The sequence below is a fragment of the Sphaeramia orbicularis genome, chromosome 24 (genome assembly GCF_902148855.1).
Source record: "Sphaeramia orbicularis chromosome 24, fSphaOr1.1, whole genome shotgun sequence".
NCBI classification, from domain to species: domain Eukaryota; kingdom Metazoa; phylum Chordata; class Actinopteri; order Kurtiformes; family Apogonidae; genus Sphaeramia; species Sphaeramia orbicularis.
In genome coordinates this window covers 22,866,819-22,889,594 of record NC_043979.1, presented here as the reverse complement: position 1 = coordinate 22,889,594, position 22,776 = coordinate 22,866,819, and the positions used below count along the sequence as shown (strand labels likewise).

The following is a 22,776-nucleotide window of genomic DNA, read 5'->3' as shown; positions in this document are numbered from 1 at the left end:
TTTGAGCTTGATCGGCCTGCTATTTCCTTAATAATGTCCAAGAAAACAAATTTCTCAACAGAAGCTTCCCCAACCATTTGGAAAAAACATACCACCTGGTGTCAAAATATGACAGGTAAACTTAAGGTAGCGGCATGATGAAGGAGAATTGTTAGACAATCGATATGAACTCAATTTGAGCTACATCAACCTGATAGTGGCAGAATAATGGTAAGAGAACCAATTTTTCCTCACAAAATTCCACCTAGTAAATGAAAACGACACCATATGAACTCTGGATGGTAGCAAGAAAATGGACGTTTGTAAGATGATCAATATGAACCAAATTTTTTTCTCAATCGGCCTATTATTGTTTGATATATGCCCAAAAAAAGGATTTTCAACTAAAGCACCCCCATTTGGATGACTTATAATACTCATAGAGAAGCTGAAATCAATAGAGTTCTTCCACTAGGGGTCTCCTATGTTGGTTATCAAGGGAAAAGAAATCCAACCAAATCTGTCCTAGTTATTGTGTTTACACAAAGGATATCTGGAGGCGTTCAGGGTAAAACCATTATATCCCTCAAAACTCCATTTCGGGGGATATAGTAATAATAAATTAAATGGAGTAATATAGTATCATGACAGAAATATACTGATGCTACACATAATCATATGGGTTGCAAAAAGTGAAATACTGATTCTTCATTCATGTAAACTCATTTATGCTTATTAATTTGATTTTAGTAAGAACTATTTAGATGAATACATGTTGAAGCTTAGCCTTAGGGTTTCATAGATAATTTCAACTCAATCCAGTGAAAAATAAGAAAGAGGTGCAGTTTACAACACGCATATTAATGATGAAATATTTGCTCTTCATAACTGAAAAAAAAAAAAAAAAAAGTAGTATTAGGATTTTGTCAGGTCGGAAGTTGAAGTTTTCACAATTTTTTTTAACCAAGAAAGTCAATGATGTTTAACTGAGATGTGAGAAGTGGAATGACTCTAATACCAAATAAAAACTCATCATCCTATCTCATCAGCAAAAACAGAAGGGGAGATGTGAGAAGGGGTTTTAAATATTTCATTTTGTTACTGATGGTACTGACTGACCACCTGCTGAGAGGATAAGCAGGTCTACGCTTTAAAAAAAACTTTAAAGAATCCACTGTGGGCCACATGCAGCCATCTGATAACAGCTTTCATCAGTCTGCTGTAAGAACAGTGTGTAATGTAGCAACTTTCAATAACGCTAGAACTCTCCATATTGAGCATTTTTTAAGATCCAAACCCCTGTCGCGTCTCTTGATAAGCCAAGTGTATCAAGGCCACGCTAGACTGTTAACACCTGTTACAAACTCGCTTTCATTTTACTCCTTGCACATCTAAAAGAAAACACTATTTTTTTTTATTTTATTTTTTTTTTCATACTTTAACAGTTGAACTACAACAGTGAGATCAGCACATGCCAAGGCATGTCAAACTCATTTTTGTTCAGGGGCCACACATACCCAATTTGACCTCAAGTGGGCTGGACAGGTACAATAATAGGATAATAACTTAAAAATAATGACAACTCTAATTTTTTTCTTTTTGTTTAGGTACAAAAAAGTATTACATTTACAAACTATTCTTAAACAAAAAATGTGAATAACCTAAACTTCCATGAACAGCCTGAAATTTCTTGAGAAAAATAATTGCAATTTTAACCATATTATGCCTCAGCTTATTATTTATTCATGTAAATTCCAACTTACAGATCACAGTGGAACTACAAATACACAAAACATTTAGATACATGTGTCTGGAACCGAAAAATATTAAATTTAGCTGATCAATACGACTTGATTGTCAAAGTCGTCTTTGTAATCTTTGCAAATTCATCCTGGGGCCAGACTGAACCCCTTGGAGGGTAGGTTTTGGCCCGTGCACCATGTTTGACACCTGTGCTATAGATTTTTAAGTAATAAAAGAACAGAGACACTACACTAGACACAAATAGAACTGTCTAAAAGTCTCAGTCCACCTTTGGTTTTGCCATTTTTGCAGAGATGTCACAGGCCTTCATTTACTGCACATATTTACACCGACATATTCTAATTTGTCAGTCTCTTAATTAAGGTACAAGTAAATATAGGACACAGGACACATACAAACAAAAATTATAACTATTCAGAAAAAAATCTAAACTAAAGGTCATAATTTCATGTGACCTTTATTTGCATTTAATACATTTTGGCGGTACATTACACCAAGCTTCCATGGAGTTCTTCTTAACATGTTTTTTTCATTCTTTTCTACATAAACTTTATTTTAATCAAATGACAAAACTAGCAGTTTCACCATTTTTGTATGTTTTGAACCTTTATTTCAGTGTTGTGGTCAAAGTGAATATCTATGGTCTAATAAATGGTGACACCGTTCTCTAAACTAAAATATGTTCATATATATCAAAGTATAATGTCTTACCTTTTTTCTCTGACCAGACACAATGTGAAAGAAATATTGTGTAATATTCTCCAAAAAACTGTAAACCCCTGTAATAATAATCCCTCTCAATCACTACTATTGACTCTGTGTCAGTGTATTCATCTGCACAATTCCTGTCCTCTGTCAGCATTTGCTATTTGTCTTTTGTTTTGCTGTGATTAGGACTATTCTGGGCGTCATTTTAGAAAGTGACTTCACAACTCCAGTTATTCAATAATAGAATCATACAATATACATGTAGGCATCAAAAATAAAAACTGAAGAACTTTGGATCATTCTGCTCTTCTCTCTTACTGCACTGCTCACAGTGTTATGCAGTTCTGTCTGAGACACAAATATAAACAAAGACACCTCTGCCATCTGTCTATTAGACCATCAGGCAGATATACTGTATACATTTTGACTCTACTCCTTGATGAACAATTGTATAGAGTTATGAGATGAGTGGGTAAAAAAATCTGAAAATCACATACTAGCATAAGAGATTGATGTTCCAGCTTTAACATAATGATGATGGTCTTACCTGTACCACAAATAATGCAGAACTAACCGGAAAGGCCCTGAAAGAAATTTAACAGTTAACACGTAGAATAATGGTAACTGTGTGATAATTAAATACAGTATGTTGTTTACAGAAGCACTCTGCAGTTCTGAAGTTCAGTTCTGTTTTCATTTTGGTCTGTAACACCTTCACAGACTCATGACACACTTTTCCTACACTGTAGTATTCTAATGGGAAAAAGTGAATAACATATAAAGTTGAAATTGATTTACTTATAAATGAATTCACTATTAAAATGAATTAGCTTATAAAATAAAGATAATCATATACATAGAAAACATATTCATATATAGCCCAAAAGCCCTTATCGTGCCACCTTATGGCTGTAAATTACATTTCAATTAATTTTAGGGTGGGGAAGCAAAATTTACAATATTTTGAGGCAGGGATTGAAAGACAGTGTATGACCAATTAGTTTATTGAAAGTCATGAGAATTTATTTGCCACAAGAAAATTGACATAATAGAAAATGTTTTTATTCTATGTGTCCTCCTTCTTTCTCAATAACTGCCTTCACACGCTTCCTGAAACTTGTGCAAGTGTTCCTCAAATATTCGGGTGACAACTTCTCCCATTCTTCTTTAATAGTATCTTCCAGACTTTCTCGTAATAGTTTTGCTCATAATCATTCTCTTCTTTACATTATAAACAGTCTTTATGGACACTCCAACTATTTTTGAAATCTCCTTTGGTGTGACGAGTGCATTCAGTAAATCACACACTCTTTGACGTTTGCTTTCCTGATTACTCATACGGGCAAAAGTTTCCAAAAAGGTATGGATAATAGTGTTAGGTATGATTATGACATCAATATATGTTTGGTTTCAAAACAACTGACGTAGTGCCTGCTGAGAAAAAACAACTAAATGTTCATTGTAAATTTTGCTTCCCCACCCTGTACTTATTTATTTATTTATTTATTAAGTGCTGGAATTATTGTAAATAAAGCACAGATTGGTGCTAAATACACTGTAATGTTCTTCACTTTATCTTTTCATAATGATTTTACAGAAATGTATGGGGGTGGCATCAAATGAAGGGTAATCAAATCAAAAGATAAAATTTATTATAAAGGTAGACAAAATTTAAAAAAAGGCAAAAACAAGTGCATAAAAACATCAACTGGACATTACTTTGGGGCAACACAAAATATTCACTTTTTTGTCTTTCTTTAGATGAATTAATAAACAAATTGAATTCCACAAAAGACATTAAACTTGGGAAGACGTGTTTTATGATGAAATACAAACTAAAGTTACTTACCTGTCACAGCTTTTGCAATGATGGAGGTGCTGTGCTCTTTACTGCCTCGTAACTGCAAATGTTACAAAGTGACACGTGAGCTTATAGGCAGACCTTATATTTTTGTCAATAGTCTTTGAATGCAATACACTTTCCTTCCATGACAACGTCTTTGAAAATCACTGTCTCCTTTTTACTTCAATAACAAATCAAAATGCATTAGATTTCCCTACAGCTACATCTGGTAACTTAACGCATACTTTTGATTGGATGGTAATGTTTATCTTATTAAGCAACTCAAGTTCTTATTAAACAAATGCACGATTTAGGATTCTAATGCGAAATTAAAGTTATTATCTAAAGTATATGTGATGTGATAGTGAAACAGTTTAGCTAGCCAACAGTGTATCTGCGCTACGTGGCTTACGGGCTTGACCTCAGTCAACTAATGATACTTAACTTTCCGTGGCCGTTTTTCAAGTAAATGTTCAAGGTAAGATGTAGGAATAGGACTACAATTAAACATACATGTACCCCCAACTAACCTGAGTGTCCGTCTCTGAAGGCCATTCAGTAATAACAAGTAAATCGTATAAAATGTTTTCATCATCGTTTTCAATCAGACTGTCTTCAGCCATGTTTACTTGATCCAACTGTCAGAAACAGACGGCACGCGGAAAGGGACAAAATAAGTAAGGCAACCGCGTTTGGAAATACATAGTAGTAGATTACGCCGTGTATTTACATAGACAAGCCTGGCATTCGTTTGGAAAAAAATGTATCTGATTATGGACCCTAAAAAAATATAGGGTGTAAAATGTTATAGTATTTTACGTAATGTTTTAACCATCCGGAACCATTATCACTGCTCCGCCACAACCGAACTCTAAATACGTTGCACCGAGCCGGGACATGTAGACACGTTACTTCCGGTTGAATTACACTTGTGTCAGGAATAATGGCAGCGTTTTCGGGTAAGATTTTCAGACTATTTTCTCATCTTGACATAACGTTGAAGTCTATTTCAACACACAATGAATTCCTGTAGACGTATTAGCGCAGTTAATCAGCATATGTGACTCATGTTCAACAGAAATGGGTGTCATGCCTGAAATCGCTCAGGCCGTGGAGGAGATGGACTGGCTGTAAGTGTCTTTACAAAACACTGATTCGATGCTGATTCATTCAGTTCATCTTGCATTGCACGGCACTGACGTTTGTAATTGTTGCATGATAATAAATCTGCACATATTATCTGTATATCCAGCTGTAATAGTTACCATTCAATTTATTCATTGATTTATCATGGGATTTCAGGCTGCCAACCGACATCCAGGCAGAGTCTATCCCTCTTATTCTCGGTGGAGGAGATGTACTCATGGTAAATAAATCTGACTCTTTTCCTCCCTCTGTCCCAAAATGACATAGGCCAAAATGGCAAGACTGTTTTTTTATTGATTTGTTTTCTCATTCTCTATTTTATTAAAGGCAGCAGAAACTGGAAGTGGTAAAACTGGAGTATGTCAAATTTAATTCACTTTTATTTGTATTAAAATATCATATTATTTACTATGTATGGATCAATGTATGGATAATCTGAGTACTTACTTGAAATTCCCCTTTGTCATCTTAAGGCCTTCAGTATTCCAGTGATTCAGATTGTTTATGAGACCCTAAAAGATCAGCAGGAGGGAAAGAAGGGCAGAGCCTCCATCAAGACCGGAGGAACCAGTGAGTGCACTTGCATAACTGTGACTGTTAATTTTGTAAACGTGAAAATGCTTTGATATGTATCAAAACAGAGCACCTTGTGTCATAACAGTCACAAATTACTTTGTGTTACTCTTTGACCTAGGTCTGTTCCTGTTAAATGTTTATGTAATGCCTTTACAGACATTAACGCCTTTTGTTTTTCCTTTATATTTTTTTTTTTAGTTTTCAACACCTGGCAGATGAATCCTTATGACCGCAGTACAGCATTTGGTAAGAGGTTTAGAAAAATAAGCATGTGATGTTGCTTTCATGCACCAGGGGGCAGCACAACAACAACAGTTGCATCCGTAACACTTATACTTCAGCTTTATTTATTTGTGTCAACCACTTAAACACTGACTTTTTTATGTCTGTCTGTACAGCAATTGGTCCAGATGGACTATGCTGCCAGAGCCGTGAGTTTAAAGAGTGGCATGGCTGTCGCTCTACAAAAGGTGTCACTAAAGGTGCGTTTCTCAGATCCCAAGAGGGATAATGTATATTCTGAAGGAAAACATGTCACAGAGTATATCTCTGTTATCTTTCTTTTTATTGTTCCTTGTCTGTGTTTGTCTAGGGAAGTACTATTATGAGGTGGCCTGCCATGACCAAGGACTGTGTCGTGTAGGTTGGTCCACTAGTCAGGCAGCCCTGGACTTAGGTGTGTCCTTTTACCCTTCACAATTTGAATTTATAAACAGCTAAAGCTGACTACATGTTTCCTGTCAAGGTCTAACCTTTCTCACCAAGTTCCGAACCTAAATCCAAACCTCCTTTGTCATTCTAGGGACTGATAAGTATGGGTTTGGTTTTGGCGGAACAGGAAAGAAATCACACAATAAGCAGTTTGACAGCTATGGAGAGGTAAAGATCAGAGGCAGTTTTAATATCTAAACCATTGTGAGACACATTTTCATGTTTTCTATTTTTTTTATGTACTTCTTTGCAGGAATTCACCATGCATGACACTATTGGATGCTACTTGGATCTAGATAAGGCTCAAATTTCCTTCTCCAAAAATGGTACAATCTCACTTCTTTGCCCTCATGATTATATAAAAAATCTGGCCTTTTTTCCTGAGCAGCTTTTCTGTGGTTTCTTCCAGGTAACGACCTAGGTGTTGCTTTTGACATCCCTCAGCATCTGAAGAGCCAGGCCTTCTACGCCTCCTGTGTTCTCAAGGTAATAGAAGAAGACGCATCCAAATTGCAATAACATGAAAAGCAAAAATAATCTACATTTAGACCATACAAATGTGCAAACTGTTATTTTTGATGTCAACCAGAATGCAGAGCTGAAGTTTAACTTTGGTGGAGAGGACTTCAAACATACGCCTAAGAGTGGATTTGTTGCTCTGGACCAAGCCCCAGAAGCAAATATAGTCAAGTCTTCTCAAACAGGTAGGTGGAGTCAATTATATCAAGTTTACAGACAAAATAGAATATATCACGGTTCGAGGGGAAAAAATCCTTACATTTTATAGTTGCAGGGGAAACAGGATTCTATTTGGCAACCAAATGTATACTGCGTTTCTTTTTTTCCCTATTTATGAGCTATTACTGACAGAGTTATTACACATAACTAGTAGATTCTAGGGTTAAATTGCTCTCATTTTCACTCTGTGTTTGTACAGGCACTGCCAAAGTGAGCCAGGTGAAAACATCCTCCAATGCCCCCAAAGCCCTTATCATTGAGCCTTCAAAGGAATTAGCAGAGCAAACCCTCAACAATGTCAAGCAGTTTAAGAAATATGTGGAAAACCCTAAACTCAGGTATGACTAGTTTGTGTTGTGATTAATTATCTTTGGAGTGGTAGTTTCATTAAATTGCTGAGGGAAAGCATGCTCATTTTTAACTGATAAAACAAACATGCATTGCCATTGTGGAAAACTACTGTGTCTGACAGGCAATCTTTTGCTTTTTGTTTGTTTTTATGTTTAATGTTAGATACTCCATTTTCCAATATGTCATTCCAATTTCACACCAGCAGGCGGTGCTTGTGTTCTGGAAGGATACTTGATCATTTTTAAATAACTCTGTCTCTGCAGGGAACTACTGGTGATTGGTGGTATCGCTGCCAAGGAACAGCTGGCAGCTCTAGAGCAGGGGGTATGTGACATAAAATGCTGCCAAATAAACACTAAATTAGTTTTAGAGTTGAACAACTGTTGGCTATCAGACACTTTTGCTCCTCTCCTTGTGTTTGACTTTGCCTTATTGTTCTTCAGATTGATATTGTGGTGGGAACACCCGGCAGACTGGACGACCTCATATCCACCGGGAAGCTCAGTCTGTCCCAAGTCCGATTTTTGGTCCTGGATGAATGTGTATGTAAAATGTGTTTTACACCAGAAGCACTTATTATCTGTAGAATAGAATGTGCAAATACTGTTTATTATTGTTGTTGAACATTGGTGATAGAAGTATTTGTGTTCTTTACTGAACACTACAATAATACTAATATGAGTAAAAGTTCTGCATTCAAAAGTATATGAGTATTAGCAAAATACACCAATTAAGATTAAAAAAAGTATTCTTTAACACAGGATGGTAGTCATAGTGCAGAAAAATGTACTCTCTTACTGTTATACTGTCATTGTATATATATTTTGTCTTAAGATTAAAAATACCCAGGCATTAATGTAAAAATAGGATTTTATTATTGAATTTGGTTCAGGTGGTGCTAGTTGAACTATTTGGATCTAGGACTGCAGCTTACTATGAATAAATCTACTTTTACCTTTTTAGAACTTTACTTTTTGCATTTTTTTGTTTGTTTTTTTTAAGAAACATAATTGAAAAGAAAAGCAACATAGCCATGAAATGTTCAGAACTTTTGAAGCAATATAATTAAAATATCCAAAGTGTTGGCTTATAGGTACTTAGAAGAAAATATCACATTATAAACTCTTTATGTTTAGTGTTAAAAAAAAAAAAAAAAAAATCATATTGTGTAAATGAACTAACTGTCAGATGCATGTACTGAAAATAAAAAAGAAACATATCTGAAATATTAATGAAAGCCTAAGTAAAGTACACACATCTAAACGCAGAGGGTCACTAAATGTAGATCATCCCATCGCTCTGGTTGAATTTCTGCTCATGTTGATTGAAGCTATTAAAGCTGTTTATTCTGTGTCCTTAGGATGGCCTCCTGTCTGCAGGCTACACAGACTTCATCAACAGGATCCATAACCAAATCCCTCAGGTCACCTCTGATGGCAAGAGACTTCAGGTAAAGCTTGACACGACTTCCCTGTGTTATTTCATCAGTTTCATTCCAGTGCATTAGCCATCCCATGGTTTCTCCCACCATTAAAAACTAGTATCTATAAGTTAATTCTCCTGTCAGTTCCCTTGATCAAAAAAGTGTTGAATGTCTGGAATTGGTCCCAGAGTGCCCTCAATAGCAACTGACTTCTAATAATATACTAATGCTGATGGCTAATGCTAATGCTAAGGTACTGTGCGTGTATTAGTGCAGGTTAAATACAGAGAGCGAATTTCCCTCCGGGGATAATTAACCCTTAAAGACCCAAACATCCACTTGTGACCAAAACTATCTACTGATGTAAAATGTTTAATACCTGTCGATCCACTAATCCTATCAATACATGTAAATATAATTGGTATAAATTCCAGTTTGTCATCCTTTCATGGTCATCAGATATGACCCATTTCAGAGGACTGTGGAAACACCGCCATCTTCTACAACATTGATTCACCAGTAAAACCCATTGAGTTTTATAATTGACAGTGCATGGACACACTTGTTTTATGCTCAGTTATTGATAGATTTGCAAAAAAAAGTCCTTTCTCTTCAGTTTTCTCTGTTTTGATATAACAACCTTTGAATTTATTCTGAGTTTTCATGAACATCTACTTGATCAGTTAATTAAATATAGGGAAAAATACATGGTTTACACTGAAAAATGCAGAATTCAAAGGATAATATTACAATAAATGGTGATAAATGACTTAAGAAAGCTTAAATAGAAAGAAAAATTCATTAGGGAACTAACATAAAAGTAGCACTGGGTCTTTATGGGTTAGCCTTTGAATCGTCTGTAACTTTTTTTTTTTTTTTTTTCCTCAGGTGATCGTGTGCTCAGCCACCCTACATTCATTCGATGTGAAGAAGCTGTCCGAGCGCATCATGCACTTCCCCACATGGGTGGATTTGAAGGGAGAGGACTCCGTTCCTGAGACTGTCCACCATGTTGTGGTGCCGGTCAACCCCAAATCTGACCGTCTGTGGGAGCGCCTGGGAAAGAACCACATCCGGGTGAGGCCATTATTATTCTAGACCAGTGATAGAACTTAATAAAACACAGTGTGAGGGACGGCAGAAGCTCAGATGTTGGTGCTTTACTGTGGACAGCAGAAGCCACTTCCTAAAATAAGATGATCAGATGTTTCACTTTTTTTTTTTTTTTTTTTTCCATTTAGTATCAGACATTCACATTTGGCACATCATATGCACAGGGTGTCCCATAAGTCTCCATACATAGGAAAAATAAACGTTTCTTGACATAAACCATTTTTATTTATATAATATGCTCTATATGACTGCCATTTTGTCGGGAACAAATTGATCCAAAACACTTCCTGTTTTTTTGAACTTGACAATAAGTTTGGGCGGTGCAGTGGTTAGCACTCGTGCCTCACAGCAAGAAGGTCCTGGGTTCGATTCCAACACCAGTCGACGGGGGGTGGGACCTTTCTGTGTGGAGTTTGCATGTTCTCCCCATGTCTGCGTGGGTTCTCTCCGGGTACTCCGGCTTCCTCCCACAATCCAAAAACATGCACTAATTGGTTAATCTAAATTGCTCATAGGTGTGAATGTGAGAGTGATTGTTTGCCTCTATATGTCAGCCCTGCGATGAACTGGCGACTTGTCCAGGGTGTACCCCGCCTTCGCCCCTATGTAGCTGGGATAGGCTCCAAGCGACCCCCGTGACCCTAATGAGGATAAAGCGGGTTCAGAAAATGAATGAATAAGTTTTGCCACAGTGTCGTGTGTGATACTCGTCCCATGTTTTCTGTTAAATGCGCTTGCAACCATACAACTGCTTGCTGAACCGGCCATCAGGATGATTTCAATTCGTTGCTCTTTATTCAAATGCATTCTTTGGGTTATCTGAAATATAAAGAAATACATGTTAGAACCATATATGTATGGAATGCATTATGTCTCCTATGTATGGAGACTTATGGGACACCCTGTATATATCATACATCTGTTGTCTGCTCTAAATGCCAGAATAATATTTTTGTTTTATGTCAGATAACCAAATAAAAGAGGGAAACCTATGTACAAGTAGGGAGTGATCTTTTCCATACAACATAATCACTAATTCGTGGAAATAAAATCAGGTCTATAGGGTGTGACATAGTTGACCCAGTTTTCCCAGTATGAAGCAAATTTCTCCAATTTGTGATTAACAAATGCTGTTATCTTTTCCATTTTGTAAATGTTCATTGTGATTTCCATCCATCTGTTTAAAGTTGGGCTCTCCTGTAATAGCCATTTCCTGAACAGTCTTTTTACAGGCCATCAGCAAAATATTAATGAAATGTTTATGCCTTTTTTGTTTCATATTTTTTCATCTCATTCTTTGGTTTTCTGGTTTAGACTGATGAGGTACATGCCAAAGATAACACCAGACCAGGAACTAATACTGCAGGTAAGTGTAGATGAGCAGCAGATTCAGCACATGCTCATTTTAACAATAGTCAAACATGTTGCCCCAGTAACGAGAAAATGCATATGTTTATTACAGAAATGTGGTCAGAGGCCATCAAAGTGCTGAAGGGCGAGTATGCCGTGAGGGCCATTAAAGAACACAAGATGGACCAGGCTATAATCTTCTGCCGCACCAAGATAGACTGCGACAATATGGAACAATACTTCATGCAGCAAGGAGGCGGTAGGACACATAAGCTGATTTTTACCAAACATATGACTAAAATGTTAAACTGCGCACATATAAAGGGATTTATTAGACTTTCTGGTGCTTAGTACAGTTTTTTTTGACAAAAATGTTGCATATAAAGACTGAATATACAGAAAAATATAGTCCCCAATCCACATAAAGCACTTACTATCCTGTCTTTATATTTGTCTGTTTCCTTCAGGTCCAGACAGTAAAGGCCACCAGTTTTCCTGTGTTTGTCTCCATGGTGACCGTAAACCCAATGAGCGAAAAAACAACTTGGAGCGCTTTAAGGTACACAACCTTCAGCTTTACGATGCTGTCTGACAGTATAGCTAGCCGCTCTACATTTATGTTTTCATTGTTTTATCAGAGGAAAGAAGTGCGGCTGTTGATCTGCACAGATGTAGCTGCCAGAGGAATTGATATTCATGGAGTTCCTTACGGTAATCAATACCTGTCTTCATTATTAATGGCAATTTTGCAGTACCCTATATTCACATCTGTGTTCTGGAGTCAGTTCTCACAACTTTTATCTCGCATTCCCCAGTGATTAATGTAACCTTGCCTGATGAGAAGCAGAACTATGTTCATCGTATTGGCAGAGTTGGAAGAGCAGAGAGGTTAGGCTTACATATTTGATGATCTGTGATGATTATATACATATATTCTTAATACCAGTGCATTAATAATCATTTCATGCACTTTGAACTTGCAGAATGGGACTGGCCATCTCCTTGGTTGCTATGGAAAAAGAGAAGGTGATGAATAATTGAAATGCACTTATGCTCAAATACAAAGCTAGTGTTATGAAAATGTTTCTAAGTAAGTGTGCCTACATGTGCAGGTGTGGTACCATGTTTGCCAGAGCAGAGGCAGAGGTTGCTACAACACCAGGTTGAAGGAGGACGGAGGCTGCACCATCTGGTACAACGAGAAAGAGGTGAACGAACGCTGGTTTAATGAAGTTACGGTGGCACGTTAAATTCGCTGTTTGAAATATGACACCTCCTCTGATTCAACGGGGGGGGTTTAAAGTGATTTGGTAAGCAGCGCCTTCATTTGTCTTCTTGGCAGTAACAGGACTCCTGGGTTTGAGATTGTGTCAGGTGTATAATCCAGTACATGTGGGTTCACCTAATTAAGGCGGCGCCGACAGCTCAAATGCACTCTCCTTTGTTCGTATAAGAAGACGTCTCTCCATGCTCACATCCCGTTTGTTTTCTTTTTCCTCTGATTAAAGCTCCTGTCAGATATCGAGGAGCATCTAAAATGCACCATCACCCAGTGTGAGCCGGACATCAAAGTGCCTGTCGATGAGTTTGATGGAAAGGTCACCTACGGTCAGCGCCGGGCTTTAGGAGGTACCTGTCAATAAACCTGAAGGAAAAGTATCGATTACTAAAAGCTGTGCAATCGGAATACTTAATCATCATGAGATAAGTGATAAAATATTAAGTGTGCAAACCTGTTGCTCTTTGCCAGGTGGGAACTATAAGGGTCATGTGGATGTGCTGGCGCCAACAGTCCAGGAGCTCGCGAATCTCGAAAGGGAAGCCCAAACTTCATTCCTCCACCTGGGATACATGCCAAACCAACTTTTCAGAGCCTTCTGAGTGTACCGCAACAAGCCCTGTAGGCCGGCACAGAAGAAGAATCTGTTTGTTTTCACACTTTGCAGCAGCAACATACTAGGAATGTGTGGAAGGAAGTAGTAGTGTACCATTACATTACAAAGTTTTCATTTGCTTGCTTGTCAAACTCTGTATGGAGGATAATCCTCTGATAGCAAGTGCTTTTTTTTTTTTTTTTTTTTTTTGTTAAATATCTCCTAAAAGTTATAGGTTTTGTGTTTGTAAGCAGAGTGTATTTCAGCATTCAGTATGTGTTCCATTGATACACTCTGCCTTAGTACCAAGTACATCAGTAGTGTTTTCAGTGTGGTGGACTTCTATCTTCTCCAAGGTCAGAGGTTTTCACTGCAGTGCTTTCAAAAAACACACTTTTACTGATCTGCCAACACAAGCAAGAAATATTTGGATTTGTTTTATTTTCAGATTGTGACTGAATGAGATATTTAAGTTTTCCAATGAATTATGTGGGTAAAAGAAATCATTGAGTTGAGTTAAATGTTTTTATGTTTCAAGAATAAACTACAGCTTCCCCAGTCTGAATTGGTTGTCTTTTTTTTTTTTTTAACCACTCAAATGTTGGATTTAGAGAGTGTACTTACAAATTAATCTACAAATATACATGCTTTACTAATTACAGACATGAATATTTTGTGTTTTGTAAATATTTCACCCAGCAGACTGAAAATCTAAAATACAAAACATGTTTGAAATAAATAATTTAACGATTTCTGATCAACTGCCCTGTTAGCTATGATCCCACGGTAGGGTGTCGTCATTTCCTGTTAGAGGTTTTCAACCAAAACTAAATTGAAATGGACGGAAAGCCACCTATGTACTTTAAGAATTGTACCAAATATGTAGCTAGGCTCACATTTTTACTCTTCAAATTTTAAAGAGTTGCTCGTGTGAAATTGTTTTTATTATTCATGGACTAAAGCTAATGAACACTTTAAGTCATATCTTGGTGAGAAATGTACAATGAAAATATTCCATTTGGAAAGAAAGTTGTTGGCTATTTTAGCTAGTTAGGTCAAAACTAGACAGTGTCAGTGATGTAGGATCAAATAACAATGCAAATTCACTTGCATATGTGATAAAAGAAGTCAAGTCTTGTTTGCTATCTAAAACAGTGTTAGCCGCCAATGGCTAGAGCCTAGATTCCCTGTCATGTCTACTCACGCATGGTGGCAATTCATAAAACATAAGACAACTAGAAGCACTCGGAGAGCGCAGACCTCCACCAAGGCTGATCAGTGGGCCCCCCCGTGGGCCCCCCCACCCCCGATCACCACCAAAATTTAATCATTTCTTCCTTATCCCATTTCCAACAAACCCTGAAAATTTCATCCAAATCTGTCCATAACTTTTTGAGTTATGTTGACAAACAAACAAACAAACCCTGGCAAAAACATAACCTCCTTGGCGGAGGTAACTATAGCAAACCTAGACTGAACAACACAGGAATAGATGTTTTCAGTTTGTTCCTCCCAGGCTCCAATTATGAACCAAAATGTTGTCAGCTCCATTGAAAAAACTGAACCCAATGAACTGTGGACATTGAGCACAAATAGTTAAATCTATCAGTGCCTCATGATGAACACTTATTTCTATTCCAGAGCAAAGAAAATAGGCACTGACTTAAATGCAGGGTCTGGAGTAAAATCAAATCTTGATTTAAAATTACTGACCAGTGGTATTCTGATTGAAATTAATACTTTTGCCACCACACTGCAGATGGAAAAATTATATCCCACAGAAAGTTAGTATAATATTTGTCTTGGTTTGAAAAATGAGCAGTATTGCAATGCCTTTGCACACTGAACTCTGACAAAAATCAGAGGAAAAAACTAGTGTCCCTTGAGAGAAAAGGCTCCAAGTAAATGGAAGAACCACATTAATGAAACAATATGTGATGCAAATGCTGACTCTTGAGTTGACAGGTAGGGTTATGAAAGAAAATGCTAATTTTGCAAAAAGGTTTTGGTTGAGACATCCATAAATAACATTATTAATGTTATCACTGGGCATAAAATCCTGGATACCAGATGGTTACAGTATATGATGGGTAACTTGCTTGGTTCAGTGAGGTATTCATTGTTCAGGTGATCTCTCAGAAAGACCATGGAGAAGTAAGCAAAATAACAGCAGTATCTACTGAAAGGAAAGAAACAACCAAAGAAAGTAACCCTGCACTTCAAACAAAGAAGGAAAGAGCTGCTGTATCAGGTCGAAATATGTTACAAAACTGAAGTGATTTAAAGGATAGAAATGAACCTGCTTTCACATTTGTTAAAATAGTTCTGGAACTCAATAGAAAATCAAAATCTGGAGACAAAAGTTGGACCATATGTTACTGACTAGAACTATCATGGAAATACATACATTTGCTGAATTACATAAACTCTTCAAGCACAATAATTGCGACAAGCAACATAACTGAATGAAATAGTTCATAACTCCATAGAGTGCCAAATCTTGTTAACACCTCCAACCAATAAATGGAGGGCATGTGCCACTTCAATCCAAACACTATTTCAGGGCATGTATCTATTCAAAGGGAAAAACAAAGTCAAGTTTGAAAGGCGTGGTTTAGTGAGTAAAATTTTGAAATCTTGAGATCAAAATGTATCATTTTTGGGGGAAAAAACTCAGGCACCTAAAGGGTTACATTTAATTTAATTTAATTTAAGTACATCATTACATGATGGGGGAATTTTCTATTGATACTGCAATGTGAAATTAATGGTCAAATCTCAATGGAAAAGCTTTCACAGAACAGATAAGGAGAAATCATTTGCAATTGATACCAACACCTCTCAGACGTCTGTAGAGAAGAGAAGGCACAATTTCTTCAGTGAAAGAATCAGACTAAAAACTAAGGTAGGAGATTTCTGAGGTAAATAAGATGTCAAGCAGATTCAGTTCACCTACTGTATATTATGTTAAGAGATGGAGAGAGGAGAGAAATGACCTACACTGTGGGTTTTTTTTCTGTTTTACTGAAAACTTTGCCCAAATTCTGTATTTTGTTTTATCTAGTTAATAATCCAGGGGCGATTCTAGGATCAGAGGTTTAGGGGTGCTGAGCACCCAGAGTGCTGGCTGGCCAGGCAAGAGAAATTTCACTGTTTTGTACATTTTAATGCAATTTCGGACCATCGTTCCCACATTTGTGAAAGAAAAGCATAACATTTTTTCCGTATGAGAAACTCTGTAACTAAACCATCAAATCTGATTAAAGTTATTTAAATGCTGAGCCACAGTAAAAGAGGACTGGACTGGAATCAAAAGAAATATACCCTAACCCTAAATTCTGGTGGAAGACAATCCTCCATTTTGATACAGCAGCTCCTCAACATATACATCTACAAGAGAATGGGTTTAACTCCAGAGGAATATCAGTCTCAAACTAACCAGATCTACTTCCAAACACTGTCTGCACATGACAATACATTCAGTTTACAGGTTCTATCAGTGGAACATTTATAAATCTGTTGTATAAATGTACATAAACTAATATATATGTGGAATAACACTTTATCATATATCATCAAACCATCAGCAAACCAGCAATTTTGTCATTTGTTTTCCAATTAATCTGATTAAAATATGTAACATTTAGCACATTTAATCTGAGGCAGATACTTTCTAAAAAAAAAACTGTAGACCAGTGTATATGTTAAGTGTCTCTCTGCTCCCCTCTCTCTCTTTGTGCCTTAACCAAAAGGCAAATAACCAAACAATGTGTTTTATATCTAATTAGAGATACAAACTGGTACATTTATCCAACTTACAACATCATTGTAATAGATTATTTGGTTGCTGTGGAAAATGAGGTTACACAAGTTGATCTTACACTCTTACCTGAATCTGGCTTTTTTTTTTTTTTTTTTTAGAAAAAAAACAATCGTATGTTCATGATGAGGCTGGCTGTCTGCACACACACACACACACACACAATAGGAGTTAATGGGCATCCAGTCAGTTACCCAGTCAGATAAAGACAGTAGCACCTTGTCTTTAATCTGAACACATGCACAGACACAACAGCAGCTTCTCTCAGTCCAGTTCAAACAGAGGACAGAGGTGGACTGAACCACAGGGAACATTTCCTAGCTAGAGAAAACATCAGCTAACTCCCACCTAATGTAGAGAATAAAATAAGGTAAATAATGTAAAAGAGATACTGTTTGAAGAAGGCCCTGCATGTGTCTTTTCATGGAAAAAGGCCCTGCTGATGATTCTGCAGGCGCAAGCTTTTGTAAACAATTGTGAAAAGAGGATTCTCTGCTGGTTGTGGTATGAAGTTCCTTGACCCGGCTGCTGACCCTGCAAACCATGTTGGCTATGGTAGACCAGGATGGTGCTGGCTTAATAATTTCTGGGCAGTATGCCCAGACCATCTAGTGAAACATTCGGCACAGCTGCGCCACTTCAGTAAAAGAAGAACCAAAACAACTGATAAGAAAAACCAAAACAACTGGTGAGATGACCAAAAAGTGACCTTTAGTGTGTAGGCAGCAAGTAGGGTAAATGGCACAGATGGGCCTGACCAAAGATGGTTTTAAAAGGGAAGCTTCCGGGGGTAATAGGAACCGAGGGGTGGTTTCTGCCAGTGGAAAAGTACCCCAAATTTTCTAGAATGCTGGAAAAAGGGGATTTTGGGAGGAGCGACCCGGGGAAAATCACGCCCCAAGCCCCGAAACAAGGTATAAATGATAGGGGATTTTCAGCTACTCTTCAGACCATTCCCGGGTGTGTCTCCATGTGTTTTTCCTTGCTTTTGCAAATAAACACATGTATGGCTCTGAAGACAGACTGGTTCGGCTCATCATTGTCTCTGAAGATGTTCTTTCTTGATCACCACTTAGACAGAATTCTGCAGTTTAAATTAGGTGGGGAAAAAGGCGCAGACCTACAATTAAGTCTCGTCACTAACAGCATAAACAGGGATCTATGTTTCAGTGCAGCAAAAATAGGGACTGGTGTTTCACCCAGGGGTGGGGCTCTACGTCCTGCGTCACACACATCATGGACATTGTGGACAGTGCACTTTTGAGTTTATCTGATCGGCTTTGATGTGTGGAAGAGAAGGATTTATTTAAGGTGGAACTTGAACAAGGATGCATTGTCAACTTCAGATTTAAGAATTTTATTTAAACAAATGTTCAAAAACAACTGTAACCCTATGTTTGCCTCATGTTGAATACATTTACATTCATGCAGCTGTTTGTGGGATCAGTAAAACCTACAAACTGCTCCTGATTAAGTCAGGATCCTTTTACAATAGTGAGGAAATACTACTGATGGATTTTTGGGTAAACTAAATAGAGTAGTCTGACATGTCACTGCTTCTAAATCATGTGTTTTTCTGGACTACATAAAAAAATAAATAAATAAAGCAAAAATTGAGAGTATACCCACTTCGTCAGGGACCACTGCACCACTGACAAACTGGTTCCTTTAGTGCAGTGTTTGTCAAACTGGGGGGGGTGAAGTCTTTCAGGGGGTCATGGGATCAGTCCTGGATGTTTTTTTGTTCTTCAGGTTAGAACATGTATCAGGTGGGACTAATGTTTGATGTTTGGAGCACCTTGGACTCATTTTACAGACGTCCACCAAACCAATGAACTGCCATGGTGATCAGTCACTAGACTGGACAAAGAGTTTAGGTTTGGACACTGGACAAGGACTGGACTGGAAAAGACACATGGGACATGTTTGTGTTTTGGACCAGTTTGGACAGTTTGGGCTTTAATGGAAACGGGCTCACTGACCCACTGATACTGGTCACATGTTCATCTGTGGTACCAAAATGTATTTGTTGTTCTAAAAAAAAAAAAAAAGTAACTTTATTGTCATAGTTGTAAGTTAATTGCACATTTCCTGTTTTTATTTGGAAAAAATATTGTCTCAGTGGTTGAGTTTATTTAGCAAAAATCTCAGTTATTTTTCAGAGGGAATCCGGCTGTAATGCTCTGTACTGTGGGTTTGGCGGCTCTGAAAAGAGCCTTTGTGCTGATCACCGTCCACATACCTCAGCCAACAGCCATGGGATGTTCTGCACAACACCGGTTCCCTCTGCAGTAAAGTGGACGCCGTCATCTGACAGGTGCTCCAGGTGAGACCAGGTGTTCCAGGTGAGACCAGGTGAGACCAGGTGTTCAAGGTGAGACCAGGTGTTCCAGGTGAGACCAGGTACCGGTGCGGGTCTCATCTCCAACTCTGCCATGAACACTCAGCCCCGCATGATGCTCCTGGTCCGCTCCATACCCTATCCGCTGTCCATTCACGGGCAGGATGTCAGAGAACAGGAAGTGGGAAAAGCTCCATCACTGCCCACAGTCTGCTCTGCGGTCCACAAGCGCGGGCACGGCGCTTCCAAGAATGTGCACGACGACATTCCAGTAAGACACGCCCACTCCGGGCGGAAGCTCTGGTTTACAGTGAACCCTGTGCAGACAGTGTGTGTGGCAAAAAAACAAAACAAAACAAAACAAAACAAAAAAAAACAGTGTGCGTGACCCGTTCTGAACTATCTGGAGTGCTTGTGTTGTGGATTATATAATTACATTTTCTAGTCTACAAACTGCTTCTCCACTGTGTTAAACCATATAAAAATAGCGTCTGTGGTCATTACCGCTACTTGATCAATAAAAGAGTTAAGTTACTGAAACGTTACTTGATTCAGGAAATAGTGACATTACCGCCAAGCTACTGAAAATTGTACTAAGTTACTAGCTTCGTTACAAGTAGCGACGCTACTGCCCAACACTGGTATTAAGTGGTAGAAGTAAACATGTGTCACATGTCCTGGTTGGACCCAGGTACTTCCACCACTACCGGAACCTAATGCCAGAAGGCTGCGCATGCGCACTGCTCTACACAAGTCTAGCCCAGAGCCGAGTCAGGCTGAGCATTTCTTAAATATGACATTGGAATTCTACTGTTTCCATGGTTACAGGACTGAGCATAAATATGCTGGAAGATTTTTAACGTTCCCTTTTCATCATAGTTCAGAAGCAGATCAGCAGGCAAATCACACTTCTCTCCAATATGGACATGGTAAGACCATAAATGTTGTCATTTCATCTAAATAACATTAAAAGGTGGGGTAGGAGATGTTAGTAAAACAGTTGGAGCAGCTGCATTTGGAAAATTCAAGCCCAACAATTCGCCCGGCTCCGGTTCAGGCTCGCGCTCCGGCTCCGGTCCGGCTCGTGCTGCAACGCGGCCCGGCTCGTGCGCCGGCCCGGCTCCGGTCCCGGTTGGGGCTCGGCTCCGGTCCCGGCGCTAAAAAATTATTGGATGGTGTTTCTTCAGTCCTGTCCGTTCCACAGGTGACTAATTCCCCATGTGCTAGCATGTAATGCAAGGCACAGGGGACCGTTGTCCGCCATGTTGATTAGAATTCTGTTTATGACTTCTGACTTTTTCAAACAACTGCACCTGAACATTTTTTTGAAAAACTCGCCCTCCGGGCCAAACCATACATAAGATATCAAATGGTCTTTTCCAGAAATGTAGCCACGGTTCCTGGGGTTCATATGAACCCATGTTTGGAGACCTAGCTCTTTCTAAAGTGAAACGGCAGGCAGTAGTTTAGGGTAAATGCCTCCTCGGCTCCTGTTCATATTAGTGTTGCTCCTGGTGAGTTGACTGTTTTTACACTGACAGAACTGGGTCATTTCTCACAGTATGGGCAAAAAAAATACGTCTGTGTGTTCCCCAGGTCTGTCTGCAACTCACTATCATGTTAGTTTTCACCTATCATTTACGGTTTTACGTAATTAGCAGCTGTTCGGGAGCTGTTTCATTTCAAAGTCACAAATGAGCATTGTTTTGTCTGTCTTCAGTGTATGCAGTTCTCGTTGTCATGGTAACGGCAAATGCCGTCTGTGTGGCACAGCTGCAGACAATAAAGAGAACTAGACTTTCATACATTTCCTGAAGGAAATGGAACCTGTGTGCTTGCCTCTTGCCGGATTGGTGGACTTGTGCGATGTTAAAACAAGAAATAGTTCCCATTCACTTCACATGTGAATGTGTGTGTCAGTGTTTGTGGACTGACGTCACCACAGACTTTCTGTAGACCTGTATTCAGATGAGAAGCCCCTCCCACAGTCTGTCAGTCCTGTTAAAGCAGGGTTTAAATAGACTCCTTTAATTAAATAGCTCCATGTGTATGTGATCCCAGGAGAGCTCATTCATTTCATAGAGAGAATTTATGGGAAGTTTTTGAGCTTCATTAATATGTATGTTTTTTAATATTTATCTATCCATCCATTATCTTCCGCTTTATCTGGGGCCGAGTTGCGGGGGTAACAGTCTAAGCAGGGATGCCCAGACTTCCCTCTCCCCAGACACCTCCTCCAGCTCTTCCGGGGGACCCCGAGGCGTTCCCAGGCCAGCCGAGAGATGTAGTCTCTCCAGCGTGTCCTGGGTCTTCCCCGAGGTCTCGTCCCAGTGGGACATATAATATTATATATTATTATAATATTTATTTTTATTTTATTTATTATTTTTAATTTCATTTAATTTATTTTAGTTTTGGTTTAGCTGTATTCTTTCAGCTTTTTTTTTTTTTGTGGAGCCTTAATTAGCTTTATTGTCTGTGCCTTGCATTACATGCAAGTACACAGGGAATTAAGATTCCACAAAAAGAAAAGCAGAAAAAATACAGCTACACTAAAATGAAAATTAAATAAATTGAAATAATAACTAATGATTACAGTTAAAGTAAATATAAAAAAATAAAGCTCAAAAACTTCACAGAAATTCTCTATGTGAAATGAATGAGCTCACCTGGGATCACATACACATGGAGCTATTCAGTCAAAGGAGCCTATTTAAACACTGCTTTAGCAGGACTGACACAGACTGTGGGAGGGGCTTCTCATCTGAATACAGGTCTACAGAAAGTCTGTGGTGACGTCAGTCCACAAATACTGACACGCAGATTTATATATGAAGTGAACGGAAGCTAGTTCTTACTTTTGCACCTAGCCACAAGTCCACCAATCCGGCAAGAGGCAAGGACACGGGTTACATTTCCTTCAGGAAATGTATGAAAGTTTAGTTTTTGGTTTTTATTTTAATTTTTGTGTTATAGCATTTAATTAATTGTTTGTAATCGGGGTGTGAAGGGGATTTCAAGCAATATAGTAAAAATACT

The 22,776-nt window shown here is 38.3% G+C and overlaps 2 protein-coding genes across 2 annotated transcripts in view; one reads left to right on the top strand and one right to left on the bottom strand.

Annotated features, from left to right (window-relative positions):
• nbas (NBAS subunit of NRZ tethering complex) overlaps positions 1-4,925 on the bottom strand; it is a 228,409-nt gene extending 223,484 nt beyond the window's left edge. Inside the window, exons 1-3 of the mRNA XM_030128460.1 lie at positions 4,825-4,925; positions 4,301-4,352; positions 2,999-3,035 (exon numbers count right to left, since the gene is read on the bottom strand). Of these exons, the coding sequence (XP_029984320.1) occupies positions 2,999-3,035; positions 4,301-4,352; positions 4,825-4,917 (182 nt within the window). The 5' untranslated portion in view covers positions 4,918-4,925. The remainder of the gene's footprint in view (positions 1-2,998; positions 3,036-4,300; positions 4,353-4,824) is intronic.
• Positions 4,926-5,185: 260 nt separating this feature from the next.
• On the top strand, positions 5,186-14,141 carry ddx1 (DEAD (Asp-Glu-Ala-Asp) box helicase 1). Its single transcript, XM_030128986.1, has 26 exons — positions 5,186-5,253; positions 5,373-5,424; positions 5,597-5,660; positions 5,768-5,797; positions 5,914-6,010; positions 6,215-6,262; positions 6,415-6,498; positions 6,609-6,692; positions 6,819-6,895; positions 6,981-7,053; positions 7,137-7,213; positions 7,317-7,431; positions 7,665-7,803; positions 8,080-8,140; positions 8,260-8,358; positions 9,177-9,266; positions 10,128-10,316; positions 11,667-11,718; positions 11,815-11,961; positions 12,170-12,261; positions 12,341-12,413; positions 12,518-12,590; positions 12,686-12,728; positions 12,815-12,910; positions 13,211-13,331; positions 13,453-14,141. Exons 1-26 carry the CDS (start codon positions 5,238-5,240, stop codon positions 13,581-13,583), a joined length of 2,223 nt encoding a protein of 740 aa, XP_029984846.1. The 5' UTR covers positions 5,186-5,237; the 3' UTR covers positions 13,584-14,141.
• The last annotated feature ends 8,635 nt before the right edge of the window (positions 14,142-22,776 follow it).

What these genes read in the sequence shown, in the direction of transcription:
- ddx1 (XM_030128986.1), top strand. An exon ending in CTGGAAGTGGTAAAACTGGA is followed by an intron (nt 5,798 to 5,913) that starts GTATGTCAAATT and finishes TGTCATCTTAAG; the next exon opens with GCCTTCAGTATTCCAGTGAT. An exon ending in TCAGGCAGCCCTGGACTTAG is followed by an intron (nt 6,693 to 6,818) that starts GTGTGTCCTTTT and finishes TTGTCATTCTAG; the next exon opens with GGACTGATAAGTATGGGTTT.